General features: G+C 31.1%; 3 protein-coding genes across 6 annotated transcripts; all 3 read left to right on the top strand.

The window, feature by feature from the left end:
- The first annotated feature begins 4,691 nt into the window (after window positions 1–4,691).
- On the top strand, window positions 4,692–8,661 carry LOC148207041 (uncharacterized). 4 transcript variants are annotated; one of them, XM_088105361.1, is made up of 8 exons: window positions 4,692–6,080; window positions 6,266–6,384; window positions 6,534–6,894; window positions 6,978–7,072; window positions 7,169–7,252; window positions 7,419–7,489; window positions 7,610–7,682; window positions 8,245–8,661. In XM_088105361.1, the coding sequence occupies exons 3-8, from the start codon at window positions 6,708–6,710 to the stop codon at window positions 8,356–8,358; spliced, it is 624 nt and encodes a 207-aa protein (XP_087961487.1). In that variant the 5' UTR covers window positions 4,692–6,080; window positions 6,266–6,384; window positions 6,534–6,707; the 3' UTR covers window positions 8,359–8,661. The 4 variants fall into 4 exon arrangements, with proteins under 4 accessions (XP_087961487.1, XP_087961488.1, XP_087961490.1 ...); XM_088105365.1 differs by having other exon boundaries at window positions 4,696–6,080; window positions 6,978–7,026; window positions 7,126–7,252; XM_088105362.1 differs by having other exon boundaries at window positions 4,692–6,384.
- A 2,975-nt stretch (window positions 8,662–11,636) lies between these two features.
- Window positions 11,637–12,373, top strand: LOC148207040 (putative invertase inhibitor). The gene has a single exon (XM_088115848.1). The coding sequence runs from the start codon at window positions 11,778–11,780 to the stop codon at window positions 12,357–12,359; it is 582 nt and encodes a 193-aa protein (XP_087971974.1). The 5' UTR covers window positions 11,637–11,777; the 3' UTR covers window positions 12,360–12,373.
- A 1,874-nt stretch (window positions 12,374–14,247) lies between these two features.
- RAD51 (RAS associated with diabetes protein 51) lies at window positions 14,248–16,869 on the top strand. Its single transcript, XM_088115842.1, has 9 exons — window positions 14,248–14,525; window positions 14,722–14,866; window positions 14,957–15,067; window positions 15,178–15,269; window positions 15,418–15,512; window positions 15,600–15,713; window positions 16,007–16,136; window positions 16,233–16,354; window positions 16,451–16,869. Exons 1-9 carry the CDS (start codon window positions 14,427–14,429, stop codon window positions 16,572–16,574), a joined length of 1,032 nt encoding a protein of 343 aa, XP_087971968.1. The 5' UTR covers window positions 14,248–14,426; the 3' UTR covers window positions 16,575–16,869.
- Window positions 16,870–19,577: the final 2,708 nt, after the last annotated feature.

The following is a 19,577-nucleotide window of genomic DNA, read 5'->3' as shown; positions in this document are numbered from 1 at the left end:
AGTACTTGAAATATTTTGTTCTATTAAATATTTAAAACCTTTATATCTTTTAATTGAATCTATGTCATCAATTAGGATAATGTGACAATTTAATTTTGCAGTGGGACGAGATGATTTTAAGAAAAAGAGACGAAAGTCGTGTTTATGTCTTTGTTGTATATAATGAAATTGTATTGTATCACTTCCTACAATGCCATGAATTTTAAAATGTAAATTTTTAATACTTATTTAGTTTTAAACTTTTAAGGAGGATTTATAATCATACTTCCATATATTTTTTGTTATGGTTCTTATAGCTGTAATACTAGTTATTAATATTTGTTAGTGGAGAGTTGAACATACAATATCTTTCACTTTTCTTCTTAAATCTTTCAAATAATCTTATATCTCCTAAATATTAATAAGGAGTTGAACAACTTCTTTCTTCTAATTTTACCACTAAATTAATTTTATATCTCCTTATTATGCTATTATTTATTAGATTAATAGTTTAATATTTAGGGTCATTACATTTTGTTGCAGTTTCAAGTAATCGATCGAATATGTAATATCCAAAAAAGTTAGAGTGTTTCATCCTACACCTCCAACCTGTCCTACATCTCCAAAAATTTCATTTTTAACTTTCTCACATTTCCACCTCCAACTTTTCTAAAAATTTTATTTTTTAATAAATATATTTTTATTTTCTTCTTTCTCATATTAAAGGCACTTTAATAAATATCATTTTATCTTTTTTTCTTTTTTTATTAAAGTCCCTCTTGTACCATCTTAATAATAATCTAATTTAATTTAAAATTTAAATATTATTTAATATTATTTAATATATTTTTATATTTTAATACTTATTAAAATATAATTTATATCATAATAATAGTTATATTAAATATATAAAAATCAAATAACTAAAATAAAAGTAATAATAATAAAAATAAAAAATAAAATAATAATAACAATAATATAAATTTGATTTAATATATTCAAATATATTAAATTATATTAAAATATTATAATAAATTAAACAGTTATTAAATTTTAAATAAAAACAAAACTTTAAAAACTTTTTTATTGGATACCGTAAAATATGTTAATAGTTTTTTATTTAAAATTTAATAAATATTTAATTTAATTAAAAAAATAATATTGTTTATTATATTTTTCTAGTTTAATAATTATTAAAATATTATTTATATTTTATAATAATTTTATTAAAAAAGTAAAATAAAATAACTAAAATAAAATTAATAATAATGAAAATAAAAATAGTATTGAAAATCACATAAAAGATATTTAAATATATTATATTATATTAAAATATTAATTTAATTAAATAATTATTAAAATTTAAATAAAAAATAAATTTAAAATTTGTTAATCGGATATAGAAATCCGATAATGTATGAATCGGATATGCTGATTAAGAATTTTTTAAAATTTTGTTTTTTATTTAATTTTAATAATTATTTAATTTAATTTAATATATTTAAATATATTAAATGTGATTTTAAATATTATTTTTATTTTTATTATTATTATTTTTAGTAATTTTAATAAAACTATTATAAAAATATATATTATATTTTAATAATTATTAAAATATAAAAATATAATAAATATAATTTTCAATTAAATTAAATATTTATTAAATTTTAAATAAAAAACTATTAACATATTTTACGGTATCCAATAAATAAGTTTTTAAAAATTTTGTTTTTATTTAAAATTTAATAACTATCTAATTTATTGTAAAATTTTAATATAATTTAATATATTTGAATATATTAAAGCAAATTTTATATTATTGTTATTATTATTTTATTTTTTATTTTTATCATTATTATTTTTATTTTAGTTATTTGATTTTTATATATTTAATATAACTATTATTATTATTATGATATAAATCATATTTTAATAATTATTAAAATATAAAATTATATTAAATAATATTTAAATTTTAAATTAAATTATATTATTATTAAGATGGTGCAGAGGGACTTTAATAAGAAAGAGAAAAAAATAAAAATGTATTTATTAAAGTGCCTTTAATAAGAGAGAAAATAAAATAAAATATATTTATTAAAAAATAAAATTTTTAGAAAAGTTGGAGGTACAGATGTCAGAAGGTTAAAAATGGAAGTTTTGGAGATGCAGGATGAGATGTTGGAGGTGTAGGATGAAACACTCAAAAAGTTATTGGACAAATAGTTTAGATTAGATAACAAGTTGTAGAAGTCAAATACAGAAAATGAATTATAATTTTATGAGTATCTCACCCGACCCAAAATAATATTTTACTAACTTGTGTAAATTTTTCGTACTTTAAACACATGATATTTTAATAATTTTTTTTTTTCAACTTAAAATAAAAAAAATCAAAAACATTCACCTAACCCTAACTCACCTTCTTTACTCATCCAATTTGTTTTTCTCTCATATATATCTTCTCTCTCACCCCATACATAACAACCGCGACACAACAATTTGTTGCGCTTTATTTGTTTGTCACTCTAATAACAAAATAATTGATGATGTTAATTTTGATTTTTGATTGGAGGGTTGTGTTATATATTTTCCCTTCTAATTGTTATTAATTTCTTTTTTAAATTTTAAAAGCAGTAATTTATCTTTAGGTGGTTTAATACTTTGACTATTACATGGCCTTTGTTTGGTGGCGGTTTCCTTTATTTGCTTTGCTTAACATTTGAATAACAAAATAATTGATTTGAGTTAAAATCATGTTGATTTGCAAGGTAAAAAATCATTACTGGTGTGAAAAATCATTACTCATGTTTATTTTATTTTACTACATTTTTTAGGTTGGACTTTTCTCTAAATTTTCACAAGCATAATGACCTGCCAAGGAATTAGTAATTGGCCTGAAGTATTTTTTAGAGATGATGATTCAACATCCGAAGATGATGAAATTGGAGAGGTCCGCGTGAAGATGATGAAATTGAAGAAATCTTAATGAAACTTTGCCTAAGGTGAAAATGCCAATGACTCAACCCTTTACAAAGACAAATTGTTTAACAGCAACACTATGCTTACAATTTCTATGGTTTATTTGCAAAGATTTATGGCTTTTCAGTTAGACGTGGTCATAATTATAAACAGAACAAGAATAACATTGAAGATATATATAAAAGAGAGTTTGAAGATATATATATATATATATAGAAGGGAGTTTACTTGTTATCGAGCAGGTGTTTTTAAATAAAAAAAATTACTGAAATAGAAAAACAAAGGAAACGAAAAAGTTCAAGATTTAACTATATAGTGCAAAATTGTTGATATCTAAAAGAAAATTTGGTAAAATTTTGCCAAATGTTCTTTCAGATATCAACAATTTTTTTACTACAATCACATCTTGAACTTTTTCATTTCCTTTGTTTTTCTACTTTAGTAATTTTTTTTAGAAACACCAGCTTGATGACAAGTAAACTCTTTTCTATATATATCTTCAATGTTATTCTTGTTTCGTTTATAACTATGACCACGTTTAACTGAAAAACCACAAGTCTTTGCAAATAAACCATAGAAATTATAAGCATAAGTGTCGTTGTTAAACAATTTGTCTTTGTAAAGAGTTGAGTTATTGACATTTTGGCCTTCACGCAAAGATTCATTCAAGATCTCTTCAATTCATTATCTTTGGATGTTAAATCATCATCTCTAAAAAGCACTTCAGACTAATTACCAATTCTTTCGCATGTCATTATGCTTTGGAAATTTAGAGAAAAATCCAACCAAGAAATATAGTAAAATAAAATAAACACGAGTAATGATTTTTCACACCAGTAATGATTCTTTACTTTGCAAATCAACATGATTTTAACTCAAAGCATATTAATTATTTCGTTATTCAAATGTTAAGCAAAGCAAATCAAGGAAGCCACCAAACAGGTCACATAATAGTCAAAGTATCAAACCTCTTTGAAGATAAATTACTACTTATAAAATTTAAAAGCGAAATTTAATAATAATTAGAAGGAAAAATATATAACACAACCCTCCAATCAAAAATCAACATAATCAATTATTTTATTATTAAAGTGACAAATAAATAAAGCTAAGAATAACTTATGAGTGAGGAAAATAAATTAAAGTTAGATGGCTCTATCTTATTTTTTTATATTTTAAGTTGAAAATAAAAATTATTAAAATACTTATGTTTTTTAAGTATGTCTTGTTTTTATAAATTGAGATTTTTTTTGTCTAGAAACTTTGTACACTTTACTTAAAAACTAAAATGTATAAAGAAAAACTTACATAGGTTAGCAGTATGTGTATAATTGATTCGTTGAAATTAAAACTGATATTATATATAATTGATTCAATTTTGATTTAAAAATAAGTTATATGATTAATATTTTATTTAGTTAAAAGGAAACTTAAAAAATACGTTGTGTTTGTAGATAAAATAAGGTTTAATTCCTATTTTGGTCCCACTTTTCGTAGGGTCTGTTCAAATTGGTCCTACTTTTTTTCAAAAGTTCACTAAGATCCCACTTTTCGCAAAAACGGTGCAAGTTAGTCCTTTTTGGTTACGGCGTTAAAAAACTAACGGCACAGCTGCCCAGCTGGAAGAAAACTGATGAGGTGTACATTTTTTGTTGACGTGGCACTGTGATATGTTAAATTAATTAATTTAAATTAATTTAAAAGATAGGGGACACCTTCATCACCCATCCCTGTAACAGCTCCCATCACTCTCTCTCTCCAATCCTCAACATCAGACCTTCACCTTCAAGAATCCTCGGCCTCCCTCTCGTACACGCTATAACAGATCAACACACAAAAATTCATCTTCGAACCCTAACCTTCATCGCCCATTCTTACCATTTTCCAATCGCCAAGCCAAACTCTCACAGGGGGAACCCACTCACTTACTGGATAACCTTCTCCGCCCAATCCCTCTCCATTCTCTATCAACACCAATAACCTATTTTTCCTCCATCACACACAACTCGTATTCACCCTCACCAACCTCATTCGTCCTACACTGGAAATCATCTCCAGCACCTTAAGAAAACTCCTTCTTCTTCTTCTTCTATTCTCATTTTTTCACCAATTCTTGGCCCACACAAATCATTGGATCCAGAACATATAATTTGCATCTTCCATCTCCCATCTTCTTCTAGTGGTGAACACATCTGCCTCCATCATCACCACTTTTCTCCCACGCACCGATCCACCAACCAATACCATACAAAACCAAATTCAAACTAGTGAAGTACGGTCAATAAGATTGAAAGGGGAAATGAAGCAATAGACTCAGCGGCTTTGTCAATGGTGGTTCCTAGTGATGTTTCCAGTTGCAATCCCGGTGCTGACCCGGTGCGCCAATGGCAGCGACGCTGCAAAAAGAAAAACCCAAGCAAAGGTTTGGTGTCGCATTCATAGAAAATGATTAGACTCGAGTAGAGACGAGAGGAACGACGACGGAAGTGTTCACAGACCTCTGGCGGCGGCGTTGACGGTGCTTGAACAGTGCTGAATTGGTGATATTGGCACATAAAAATGGTGGAAGGCGCCAAAGAAACTGGGGAAAGAGAAATCCCCACACGCTCTAGTAGAGATGAAGATAGTGATGGTGGCGCGATGGTGGTGGAGAGAGCTCGATGGAGAGTGACGACTGATTTTAGGTGGAGTTTATCACCAACAAACCCTAACTTTGCTTTTCAATTTGGGTAAAACAACCATGAATCCTCTGCTCTCAGGATGAATCACCAATTCACAGTGCCACGTTAACAAAAAAATGTACAGCTCATCAGTTTTCTTCCAGCTGGCCAGCTGTGCCGTTAGTTTTTTAACGCCGTAACCAAAAAGGACTAACTTGCACCGTTTTTGCGAAAAGTAGAATCTTAGTGAACTTTTGAAAAAAAGTAGGACCAATTTGAACAGACCCTACGAAAAGTGGGACCAAAATAGGAATTAAACCATAAAATAAAAAGTGGGAAGATTTAAAAAACCAACTTCGTGGGGTTAACAGCACTCCCAACAATTCGAAGTGTAAGAGGCGCATTAAGATTTTGGCACACAGAATCTGGAATCCTATCTATGTAGTCACTTTGTTCTAAGTAAGTACTTTTACCCTTCACTTCTTTTCTTCAAAAATCCTTCCTTTTTCATCTTTTCACCAACCCCATTAACCTAATTTCCCCGATTTCGATTTCCGCTTTCAATTGTCACCCTTCATTATTTTAGGGCAAAATCCCTCTTTAAGTTTTTTATGTTGTTATCCTAATGCTTAATATCATTCCAGACACGGACATTAAGAAGCTTCAAAGGCGCTGACATTTGCATTGTTGAATCCGTTGCTTATGCTCCTAAGGAAGACCTTTACACTTGTTTTTTTATTACCCGTTTATTATAATTGTGAAGGTATTGTTTTAAACTTGTGTTGTTTACGTACATTGCAAGGTCAGAATCAGAAACAATTAAGACCTTTATAGTGTTTTATAGTGTGGATTTGGAACGTTGTGAATTTCATTCATTGTTGGAGTGTCTGATTTCATAGCTGATCCAATCAGGTGCAGTTGAGACCGGTCCTATCACTGAGGTATACGGTGAATTTCGATCTGTAAGTACTATATGACGAGGTGGTTCTGTGACCTTTGTTCCGGTGTTGCCCTATCTATCTAAGTCTGCAAGTGCAAGGAGATTGCGCTGTACTTTTTCTCATTTAAATTTGAACAAAAATTAAAATGTCAACCATAAACAAGGACCAGATCATGGATGAATCGAACTGTTCAGAAACCAAAGTACTGGATGAGATTAAAGAAGAGGAGGAAGATGAAGACTTACAGAAGCTTCTAGTCCCTGACGTGCAGAATCTTCCCATCACTCCTCCTTCCGCCGTTGAATCCAACTTTGCCACTTTCTTCGCCATAGGTAATCCTATTCACACTCACATTACATTCTTTTTATAAACCCTAAACCTCGGTAATTAAGTATTTAGTTAATTTGAACTTCAGATTTTATGAAACCAGCTCACGATCAGTACGTTTACCGGCACGCCAATGGGTATACTATTCATTCCTTTGAGGTTGCTTCGAATTGGATTATATTGGTATTTTCTTAAAAGTATGTTCATTTGCTGTAATTGCTGTTATTGCCTTAAAGCTTGTGTGTGATTGGGTTGGCTCCTTCCCACGTTGCTTTCAAGGATGAAGGTGGAATCACAGCCGTTGATTTCAATGTTGGGAAGTCTGATCGCAGTGAGATGAAAGTCACTGGAAAGCGGAAGAAGGTATATCTTTCCAATTTTGAATTTTCACACTTTACTCTCTGTTTCTTGAAAGCAGAAGAAGAACAATGGCACTGTTTCGTGAAATTTTGTGCGTTTCAAAATGTTGTACTTTATGTAAATAGCTTCTTATCCTTCCATTATTAAATTGGGATGTGTTTTCGTGCAGAATGCACAACACTTTGAGTCCAACACTGCTCTGTGTAAAATTTCTACCAAAAATGATACTTATATTGTGAGGTAAATTCTCTATTATAACACATGTATGTGATCTAAAGATTATTTGTATATCTGTGGTTGTGTACCTCGTCTTTCCGGGTCTCCTTTGTACTCTCTGATACATAACTTGTGATTTTTTAGATGTTGCGTCAAAGGCTCCCTCTTGGAAGTGAATCAACAATTGATCAAGCAACCAGAACTGCTTAATGTTTCGGTAAGAGTAACTATGCGTTTTTCCAGCCTGATCTGTTCATTGTAGATAAACCTTTCTTATAACAGGAGTAATTATTCCATATTACATCCGAGAAGGCCAAACTGTGCTTTGATTTGCTAACCTTAACCTTCTCCATTATCAAATCTGTCTATTATTGTTATCTTTTCTAATTGTTCCTCGTACTTATATTGTTTACGAGAGTTGATAGGGCTCATATTGGGTTCCCTGGAGGCCTCTGGTCCTCTGGTTTTTTTTTGTCATTCACCAAAACAAATATGTTAGACTGCTTGTGCTAGAAGAGGTTACTTTTACTGTATTATTGTTGTCTCTGATTCAGTATTCTTTTGATACTTATTAGGACCGTGTTTGTAAAACATCCTTTTTTCATCTTGATTCTTATCCATAACTATCATAACGATTGCTGCTACTGCTAAATACTTGTGACATTAGAACGTACACGACTTTGTGGTAATGTTATCTTCATGCATGCAATTATCTGTTTTTCCTTTTTATTTTACTTCCTTTTTCCCTCTTTATGAATTTCTTTTCATCAATACATCAGGCTGATAGAGAAGGATATGTTGCTATTATCATGCCAAAACCTGCCGATTGGCTCAAGGTCAAGGCTTCCCTTGTTAGCCTTCAGGAGTACAAGAAATTGAAGGAAGTTAGTTGAATAAGTAGCGTACCCACTAAGAACGGTGTCATATTGAAAGAGCTTGCATGATTTTCCTGCATGATGCTTCATTAGAGGGGTTCCAAATGCGACAAACTGGATGAAATTGAAACATTGTTTATGTGCAGAAGACGGTGAGAAACCTCCTGCAGAAATGGCTGGATGATTACTGATTTTGATATTTGAAAATATATTAAAAAGAATTTTAATATATCAACATCAATGTATATTTACTACTCAACAGAGAACAGTATCAACACCAAAAAAATTAATAGAGAATCTGAACTTCTTGACTACCTTTCATTAGATTTTTCTGTCTTTTTTATATATTTTTAATTTTTTTTTTGAACAATTTAAATTAATAAAAAAATGATGATTATATAACTCATGGCCACTTTCCCACCATTTTTTAATGATAATTACTGTCACCATATTTGAATGATAATTACTGTTAAAAGTATAGGATTGAGAAATTTCAAGTAAGTTTGTCCAAAAAAACATAGAAGGAAAAGAGTAGAGATGAACTTTTCTAAATTTTGAAATAAAAAAGTCTGGAATAATTATACCAATAGTAAATAATAGGAGAAACTCAACGAACAATAAGAATTCTTGGTCCTTGATGTGAAGCTGATTTTCATTTTTGTGAGATTTTAATAATTATACTGAAAGAATATAAGAACTACAAAATGTAATTGAAAATTGAAACAAAGAGCATTCGTGACACCTGATAGACAAAGAGTAGAGCTGTCAAAATGGGTAATCCGGCGGGGTTGGCCACTTAGTGAGTCAATCCAACTCAGTTCATTTATTAGCGATTGGCTCACTTAATTAACTTTTTTTTCACCCTCTTCTTCTCAGGTTCTTATAACATGTTACCAATTGATATAAAAGAATGAAACAAAAGAAATATATTGTTATATATATTCTAAGCTATCAAGCATAAAATTTTGCCAATTTAATTTACTGAGACATACACAATCGTTTGACCAAGAAACTACATATAGCCGTTAACAAAAATATATAGCACAAGATAAAACTGTCATGATAGGTCTAAAAACAAGATAAAACAAATGATATATTCATGAATTATCCAATCTATAATATTATCCATCTATTAAATTGGAGTCCTGAATGGATAAATCCACAGTATTATACTCTCTTGAAGCATCTTCTTCTTTATCTCTATCTATAATATTATCCAATCTATAATCTTAGGATTTTATTTGCAGAGGTGAACTTTTAGAAAGACAACAGCGCGAAAAACTCTATTACTAAGTAAATGTTGTGTATTTTGAATAATTAATTTAATTAATTTGATTTCAATAAAAAAAATAAAATTTGAATAATTATTTTAATTAATTTAATTTAATTAAAAAAATAGGTGGATTGGTGAGCCAACTCGACCCATCACGGGTTCAACCATGTGAGCCGGGTCAAAATTGGCTCGTATTAAAAAATTTGCATTTTTTTCCAACCCAACCCGACTCAAACCCGTGGTGAGCCGGGTTGACTCACGTGTTTCAACCCATTTTTACGGTACTAGCAAAGATAAGAGTATTTAATCAGTCATATCTAGGCAAAGAGAATAGTATTTAATCAATGGTGGATGTGACATATTTCAAGTCTTCCTTATTTTGTCTTCTTTTTCTTGGATAACCTGAAAGGTTAATTTGCATAAAATAAGCAAAGAGTATAGAGATCAGAGATGATGGACATAATTTGCATAAAATAAGCAAATAATATAGACATAAGAGATGTTTTGATGCCTTTGTATAGACATTTGAAAATGGTCTTGATTGTTGGCTAAATCATTCTTTTAATCTTCCTCTCAAAATATTTAACTGTGTTTCTTTTATTCATATCCACAGACACACTGCCACACTAAAATAGAAAACTTGATCCAAAGACACTCAAATATATTTTCTTAATATACTTTGTTACAGAAAGGAGTATAAGTGCTTTCATCTTCTTTTTAATAATTTTTGTGTTAAGGATATCTGTTTGATTTTTTACAAGTTCTATGATAAGATTTATTTTCATTACTACTACCATAAGTAATGGTAGCATACTTTTTAACTTTGAAAAATTAAATCAAAATCTATCACACTAAAAGTAAAATTTGATTTATTTGTTTTGAGTCATAAATTAACATATAATATAAATTTCAACACAATAAACTATTTATGATTATGCTCATTAGGGATGGCAAAAAAAATTCACGTTTGCGGATATCTGCGGATAAAATCCGTGACGGATAGTTGGTACCCGCAGATATTTACTATCTGCGGATTGCGGATAGCGGGTTTTTTAATACCCGCTTATAAAGGAGTCGGGTGCGGGTATTATACTATTCGTACCCGTGGATATCTGCTATCCGAAAAAAATAAAAATAAAAATTTAATTTATATTTTATTAAGTTAAATTTAATTAAAATTAACATTAATTTATATTTTATAAGGTTAAATATAATTAAAATTAAATTTTAATTTATATTTAATTTAATAAATATTATATTTTTTGTAATTTTATTTAAGTTTTATTATAATATTTTATAAAAATATATATTTTTAAATATTTGCGGGTATCCACGAATATCTGCGGGTATCCACGGATATCTGTGGGTATCCACAGATATCTGTGGGTTTTAAAATATCCGCGGATATTTTTTAAGCGGGTATCCGTGCGGGTAGCGGGTGATATTTTTTTTGTCGGGTCGGATTGTCATTCCTAATGCTCATTAATTATAAAAATAATTAAGAAAAAATATCTTATAATAATAGTAATGAACTTCAATTAATCTATAAATCAATTATTTATAATTTATCATCCATTTTATTTATCCTAAATACCCCTTGATCTCTCAAATCACGTAATAGGATAATTTTTTATTTTGCAATCCAAATCAATGCTTTTATGTGCAATTAAAGCATACAGGAAACAACCTAATTCAATTTTCATTACTACCAACATTCAGGGTGTTTCACCTCATGAAAAGAGTTAAACGCATAACCAAATTAACAAGCACCAGTCATATATATACATACCTTTCAGTGTGAAAACTCTCTCATAGGAAAGAAAAATAACACTCAACATGATGCCAAGAAAAAATAAAATAAGACATCATGTTGAGACAAATTTTAGACAGTTGTGATGACAGGCAATTGTATTAGTTTGTGAAACATAAGGCAAGTACCATTGGCCCATTGGGTAGGTCTATTTTATTCCTCTCACAGACAAAACAAATGCAAAGAGCTGTCATGATCTATACACAATATGCCACTGACAAGCTCAAAGAAAACTACCCAAATAATTCAAAACTCACCTTCCAATAAAGAGTGTTATTCTATCAGCAATCATGTCTGGCATCTGATTTAAATGGTTCAGCAGCTGACACTGCCCCTAAACAATCAGAGCCAGAGATGGCATCAAGGAAAGTTTTTAATCAATGCTTGGTTCTGCCAATCTTGCTGATGAATTGCTCTGTTTTGCTGGTTCAATGTGGTAGGTCACATAGCACAGAAGGAGAGGATTTGGTGACAGCAACCTGCAAACACACCCTTCATTTCCAAGTATGCAATTCTTCCCTAAGATCAGTCCCTATTAGTAGCAAGACATCAGATCTCAGAGTGCTTGCTGAGATAGCACTGAATCTCAGCACAGCATATGCTGCAGAAACTTTGACCTGTGTTCATGAACTGCAGTCCAATTCTTCCGCTGCTAATAACATTTACGTGTCCCATTGCTTAAGAGACTGTGAAGAGGAATTCTCGGAAGCCATAGAGAACTTGCAGGACTCAAAAGAAGCACTTGCCAATGGAGATTGTGACAAAGTGGATACATTGATTTCTGCTGCCATGTCTGATGCTGAGACATGTGAGGATGGCTTCGAGGACTTGCAGCAAATTGAGGACTATTATTCAACTTCTCCTCTAACTGAACGTAACCGTCATTTCTCTGAACTATGTAGTAATGCTCTTGCTATCACAAAATTACTAGTTTGAATGATTCTTGTTCATCCCATGTGTGCTGTTGATGTTATATATATTGAATTCTTTAAGTGTTCTGTTAACAACTTCATTTTTTTCATTGTTTGATTTCATTCCTAACATTCTAAGAGACGTTATCCTTGATCATGCGCAATAAGCTTTTCTTCTATGGAAAATGAAACGAGTATAGTTTTCTCACATAACAATCTAATAAAAATTATTAATCCTTGACTAATTTTCAAGATCTGTCCAAATAAATATAAGCAACTTCAAGTAATTTAAAAAATAATTAACTGTGTTTTTATTTCTACCAATACAGTTGAATATAATTCTGCTTTTAAAAAATCTTAACTTTCTTAAAAGAACTTGTGTAACGTGTGTATGAAAAACTAACATTAATTGATTTAAACTATCTTTCTTCGTCTAAACACTCTAGTGCGTAAATCTAAGCACTTCAACCTGTAATTCTAAGACATTGTTGTCCTTTGTTTAAACACTCTAATACGACTTTCCATAAAATATTAATTTCCACAGCTTGAACTATGATGATTTATATATAAAATAATTTATTTTTAATAATATTTTACAATATAATCAGACACTATATTTTTAGTGATTAATGACCATAAAAATACTTATTTATCTAAAGATAATTTTGTTACTGTTTAATTAAGAAATAATTAGAAACTATTTTTTAGTTATGATTAATTTATTCTAATAGCTAATTTTTGTTCATTTAAAAACCATTTTTTTAATTTCTAATTACCATATTATCAGAGACACAATTTTTAGTCACTATTATTTAAATTTAAATTTAACGACGAACTTTCGAGTGGTTAAATTTTAAAAAATTATAAACCAAATAATTTATCTATATTATAAATTACAGGTCTGTTATAAAGTAATTCAGTGATTATTTATATAAAAACTAATGACTAAATATATAAAGAACAAAAATTAATCACTAAATTAGTTTCTAAATAATGAATATATATTATTAAAATATTATTTATTTACCTAATGACATTGAATGTTAATTTGTAATAAGCTTACATGATCTTTATTTAAAAAATTAAATTTAATATATAACTAGATTAAATTAATAAAAACAATTATAGTAATATTTAATATTAATTATAATTAACTAAATTTTTTACTTTTGTAATAATTATTTGAGAATCGTCAACTGCACTTTTTTTAAAAAAATGATTAATAGCTTAAAAGTGTATAAAATTATTACAGAAGCATTTTCTTAAAAAAATTGGTTAGTTGTTTAATATGTACAACGTGAATTAAGATTTAACACCTGCAGCATAATATGAAAATATTAACAAATAAATTTTGTATTAAAGTAATTGTTAAGTTTTATTACAATAATTGAGTTTGATAGTAATGGAGCTTAGGGGTAAAGAAAAAAAATAAATAAGACATTAAATTTCAGCACATGCTTTTTTCCTTTATGTACCTCAATTTTCTTTGGTTTTCCCTTTTTCGTCTCTTTTCCCAAAAATTCTACGATTTCTCTTTTCTTACCTCCTTTTCTTGATAATATAAAAAATGTTTGTGGGATGTGTTCTTCTGTGAAGTCTCCCTCTTTATTTTTTAAATAAACCAGTAACTTTTAGGAGAACAATTTTCTTTCTAAGGTTCTTAACAGAATGAGAAGAGAAAAAATTAAATTTAATATCTTTAGAATAATTCACATCATTTTAATACATTAATAATAAAATAACTATTACATTAGAAAGTTTTATATTATTTTTTTTATAAATAAAAAATAATTCAACACTTCTGTAATGTACATCTCAGGACAAAATTGGCCACCACCCTGTGTGTAGTTGTTAAAGTTTTAATTAATAAATAATAATAATAAATTTAGTTTTTGAGGAAATGTTTGGTTTAAACCTTTTTTGTTCAGCTTGTGGTGTAAGCTTCTTCGGATGGAGAGAAAATTTATTTTGGCGCCTCTTTCAGTGTTCTTTTGAATCCGCTCCTTAGTGACCCACTTCACCCAATTTTCTATCTTCCCTTCGCCCCGATCCCTTTGTTCTCAGACACTGAATTCTTGACGGTCAGAATCAAATGTCGGCAACCATGGAGCAGCAACACCACCAGAAAGCCCAACAACAAGATGAAGCCGAAGAGATACAACATGGCCCTCTACCCGTTGAGCAACTTCAGGTTTAATCCTCAGCACCCTTACCCTTCACTTATTTTCTTCAAAAATCCTTTCTTTTTCATCTTTTCACCAACCCCATTAACCTAATTTTCCCGATTTCGGTTTCTGGCTTTCAATTGTCATCCTTCATTATTTTAGGGCAATATCCCCTCTTTACGTTTTTTATGTTGATACCCTAATGTTGAATCATCATCATAGGCTTCGGGCATAGCCGCCACGGACGTTAAGAAGCTTAAAGACGCGGGCATTTACACTGTTGAATCCGTTTCTTATACTCCTAGAAAAGACCTTTTGCAAATCAAAGGTATCAGTGAAGCTAAAGTCGACAAAATCATTGAAGCAGGTGAATAAACACTTTTGCACTTGTTTTCCTTATTACCCTATTCTTATAACTGTGAAGGTATTGGTTTAAAGTTTTGTTGTTTACTTGAAGCTTCTAAGCTGGTGCCTATGGGGTTTACCAGTGCTAGCGAGCTCCATGCCCAGCGTGATGCAATCATTCAGATAACAACGGGATCGAGGGAGCTTGACAAGATATTGGAAGGTCAGAATCAGAAGCAATTAAGAACCTTTTAGTGTTTTATTGCGTGTGGATTTGGAACGTTGTGAATTTTATTGTTTGAGTGTCTGACTTCATATGGTTGATACTATTAGGTGGAGTTGAGACCGGTTCTATCACTGAGTTATACGGTGAATTTCGATCTGGGAAGACTCAGTTGTGTCACACTCTTTGTGTCACTTGCCAAGTTAGTAGTCTAGATCATTAAGTGTCCATGCTTCAAGATATTTGCTCTAGTGTACTCGGTGTTAGAAATCGAGTTTGTGAAATTTTTGGTTCAAATTTATCTGCAACTCACATCTTTACCAAAATTTTTATTTTTGTTGATGTTCTAGTTGCCACTAGACCAAGGAGGGGGAGAGGGTAAAGCTATGTACATAGATGCTGAGGGCACATTTAGACCTCAGCGACTCTTACAGATAGCAGATAGGTATAATGAATGATTCTTGATATGACTTCGCTCGTGTGTATATGATATGTTTATTTTATTCCGTATTAATGTTTCCCAGTGTTGCAGGTTTGGATTGAATGGCGCTGATGTATTGGAAAATGTTGCTTATGCTAGAGCATACAACACAGATCATCAATCACGGCTTCTGCTTGAAGCAGCTTCAATGATGGTGGAAACAAGGTGTGCTTTGCAATGGTTCTCTACTTAATAATTTTAAAATCTGTCGAAGACTATATAATGTGTCTTTAGTGTATAGTGTTGCACTAGGTATAATACCATAATTATTTGTTCTTTTCTCATCTTGTTTATCACTTAGCAGGTAAAGTGTTATATGCCTTGTTTTTTTATGCTAAAGCTGTAAGATTTTCCTTAATTAGTGATATTGATTTTGGAATTTTTTTTTGGTTTAGCTAGTAAAATAAAGTTTGTTAAGGCTTTGTTTTTTTATTCTACATACACTTTTACATACACAGGTTTGCTGTCATGATAGTAGACAGTGCTACTGCCCTCTATAGGACAGATTTCTCGGGAAGAGGGGAGCTTTCAGCCCGTCAAATGCATCTAGCAAAGTTCCTGAGGAGCCTTCAAAAATTGGCAGATGAGGTAAAACTTCTAGGCTTAACTAATTTTAGATTCAGGTTTAGGATGTTATTATCGAGCAATGTTTGGAGTTAATTTTTTTTTTTATTCTCTTTTTAGTTTGGTGTAGCTATTGTTATAACAAATCAAGTAGTTTCACAAGTAGACGGTTCTGCAGTCTTTGCTGGACCTCAAATCAAACCTATTGGAGGCAACATCATGGCTCATGCTACAACAACTAGGTATGAACCTGAAATACTAGTAGTTCCACAAGTAGTAGGTTCTGCAGTCTTAAGTTTTTCTCTGAAATCATTCTTATTGGATTTAATTGTTGACAGGCTAGCTCTCAGGAAAGGGAGAGGGGAAGAACGGATCTGTAAAGTGATAAGCTCTCCTTGCCTGGCTGAAGCTGAAGCAAGGTTTCAGATTTGTGCCGAAGGAGTTTCAGATGTTAAAGACTAAGTAAATTGAGCATGTATCAAGTTTATTTTCCCCCCTTTGCTTGACTTTTTTTTCTCTAAGGTATATAACAGTTGATTTGTATGTATCTAGTGTCAAATTTTGCATAATTTACAGTTTGGTGATCCTCCATTTCATTTTATCTGTCGTAATGTGTTTGGTTTTTTATGTCGATATTAATAAAGTTGTATTGTAGAGTTTAGTTGTAGTCAACTAAAGATCCACCTGTATTATGTTTTGTGCTTGAATTTGAATTAAATATCAATATTTAAAGAAAATATAATCAGCACAGTATATACGTCACTGGTATTAAACACGGGTTGTTTTGCGAGTTTTAGTGTTGGAAATTCTAGGGAGGAAGGCACATTATGACTTTTTTTTTCAAATAATTATTGTGAATGGGTGGCGTTTCTTTCGGTTTTCATTTAAAACCAACGAATACAAATTGGGACAATTTTACTGGAATAGACTCAAAGAACACAAACTAAATCAACAAGGCCACTTCTTCATGCACCTTCCTAACTTTTAAAATACCTCTTTTACCCTCATTCACATTAAAACTCCTAATTCCTTTTTCTCTCCCATTTTCTCCTTTCTTCTCCTTGTTGCAGCATTACACCCCGTCTCCACAAATCTCCTCTTGCTAACAACACAACACATTTCCCTCATTATCTTACAATTTGGTGTTCCTCCCTCCATGTTGTATTGTTATTTGGAATGTAGCAATGAATTTAGAATTCCATTTCAGATGGCTCAATTTATACTACACGTGGTCTCTGGATTAACTAATATGAAATATAATACTAGATCCAAGAATATATTTTGGATGGTCCAATCTCAAATTCAATAATAATTTTTGGATTGGACAATTTGAGATATACTCTCGAATTTAGTAGTACATTCTTGATTAGCATTTTGGATTTTCATCCACGCATGTAATTATACCCTTCTTTTCATTCCCGCCCTTCTTGAGGGTTTTTACTATGGTTAATGGCGATAATAGCGTCAAAGTCAAAGTTGTTATGATGCTCCATATGTGATTTCGATATTCACACCTCGTTAATGTAACACATGCGAGAAGAACGTGAGTGATTTCTTTTACATGAACTAGTTGTTAGAAACTCCTCCTTACACCTAATGTTAAGTTGAGTAGCTCTTCAATCTTCCTATAGTTTTCCAACTTTGGTGATTCCTTGAGTTGCTTCCATGGTTAACATCAAGTGTGCATGAGTCCTTGCTTGGTTATACTTGGTGGTTTCCATGGCACCCATGGCACCCATGACACATGCTACCACATAGTAGGGACAAGCACAAGTTCTCTATTGTCATGCATCATTTTTGTGACAAAGTGTGGGGCGGTACCACCACCTTGTTGTGTCAGTGTGAGGTCCCTCAACGCTACCACAAACACCACCCTGAACCATTAAGACATCGATAATTGCTTGAAGAAGGCTACAGTTGGCATCTTAGGATTCAATGGTAACAACGCATGCCATCCTCTCGAGCATGTGTGGCGTTAACACCCCAACAAGATCAACACCTTCACTAATAAGGTCACAAGTTCCCTCTTATCATAGCTTGGGAAAAAGGTTCAACCATGCACAAATGTTCATGCATGAATGCAAAGGACATACATGATGCTTGGCAATGTTAAACATCTTGATCTTGGAGGCTAATGGTTGCATTGGAGACAATGAAGCATGCAAAGTAATTATGGTGTAGGATGCAAGCAAGTATTGCTCACCTTCTCCGCTTTAGACTTATTTTTTCCTTCACTTCAAGTTTCTCTTGCCATGTCAAAGCATGGGTGGGACTCATCGATCTTAAAATGGTACGTAGCATGTCCATGTTTTTGACCACTCTTAACAGTTATGGTTTAAGTAAGGGTCATCAATCTAAACAAACACCACATAGGAACCAATCCTCGCTGTCGCCTTTAGTAAATTAGCAGTCCCCCACCTATTGGCTTCAGGGCATTCCTTAGCTCCGCTCCTATGCTCTTACCGAAGTTAATCACGCCCCATGACAACATCGTCATCGTGAATGCCATTGGAAATTTGAACTTTATGTTGTTCCCCGACGTCATAATACATTATGCTCAAGTCCACCTAGGTAAACATCATAATTTACCTCATTAATACCCATGATTTATCATTGTAGCAATCTCTAATGGTTTTAAGTGGCTAATCTCAAGTTTGTGAGTTACAAAGGTGTCATTGGTTTATTGATGAAACTCGTACCAATTTTGAAAGCAATGGATGGTAGAGTCGTACATGTTTATTTTTTCATTCGTGTCATTTATGTTCTCTACCACACGTGAAGTAGTTGAGGAGGTGGTGGAACTTGAATATGTTGAGTTGTATGCAAAGGCATTGGAGGTTCGCCGAAAACTATAGTTTGATTGAAGAAGAGAAAAAAAATTGAGGTGGAACGAAAGTGTAAACAAAGGGTATTGAATGTAGGTCTCTATTGGTTGATGAAGGAGAAAGATTTAGGGGAAAGGAGGATAATCCATTAGTTATACATGAAGAAGAAGAAGAATATGCTCCGAAATACTTAAGCCGGACTAGTTTAGAATACAATACCGAATCAAAAATTACATTCTAGATCACTAAATATGTACGCGTGGTTTTCAGATCGACCAATCTGAAATATAGTATCGAATATTTCATATTATCCAATTTAAAAATCATAACTATATACACTGAATGAGCAATTTCGAATACTCTCTTTAATATGATATTACATTAAATAAATTTTTTATTTTAATGAAATTTTTGTAAGACTATTTTATGCTTACTGATCATTATCAAATGATTAACTAGCCATAATTATTTTTGCGGGACCAATCATCCCACGTTGTGATTCTTAAAAAAGTTATAACCAACAATTTTAATAAAATAACTCTTACAGCAAACATAAATTTTAAGTAAATTCAATTAATATCAACTAAAACGATTTCTTCTTCACTACTATTTAAAAAGTCTTATAGGGTTTTTAATGAAA

This window comes from Vigna umbellata, chromosome 1 (assembly GCF_029865625.1).
Source record: "Vigna umbellata cultivar VRB3 chromosome 1, Vumbellata_1.0, whole genome shotgun sequence".
Taxonomy (NCBI): Eukaryota; Viridiplantae; Streptophyta; class Magnoliopsida; order Fabales; family Fabaceae; genus Vigna; species Vigna umbellata.
Note: the sequence above shows the minus strand (reverse complement) of the source record. Positions and strands in the feature narration are given on the sequence as shown.

Bases quoted from the DNA above. Each gene is read 5' to 3' on its own strand.
- LOC148207040 (XM_088115848.1), top strand. From the start codon at position 11,778: ATGGCATCAAGGAAAGTTTTTAATCAATGCTTGGTTCTGCCAATCTTG.
- LOC148207041 (XM_088105361.1), top strand. From the start codon at position 6,708: ATGTCAACCATAAACAAGGACCAGATCATGGATGAATCGAACTGTTCA. The intron at 6,895-6,977 runs GTAATCCTATTC...TTTGAACTTCAG, and splicing joins TGCCACTTTCTTCGCCATAG to ATTTTATGAAACCAGCTCAC. The intron at 7,253-7,418 runs GTATATCTTTCC...GTTTTCGTGCAG, and splicing joins TCACTGGAAAGCGGAAGAAG to AATGCACAACACTTTGAGTC.
- RAD51 (XM_088115842.1), top strand. From the start codon at position 14,427: ATGTCGGCAACCATGGAGCAGCAACACCACCAGAAAGCCCAACAACAA. The intron at 15,714-16,006 runs GTGTGCTTTGCA...TTACATACACAG, and splicing joins TCAATGATGGTGGAAACAAG to GTTTGCTGTCATGATAGTAG. The intron at 16,137-16,232 runs GTAAAACTTCTA...TTCTCTTTTTAG, and splicing joins TTCAAAAATTGGCAGATGAG to TTTGGTGTAGCTATTGTTAT.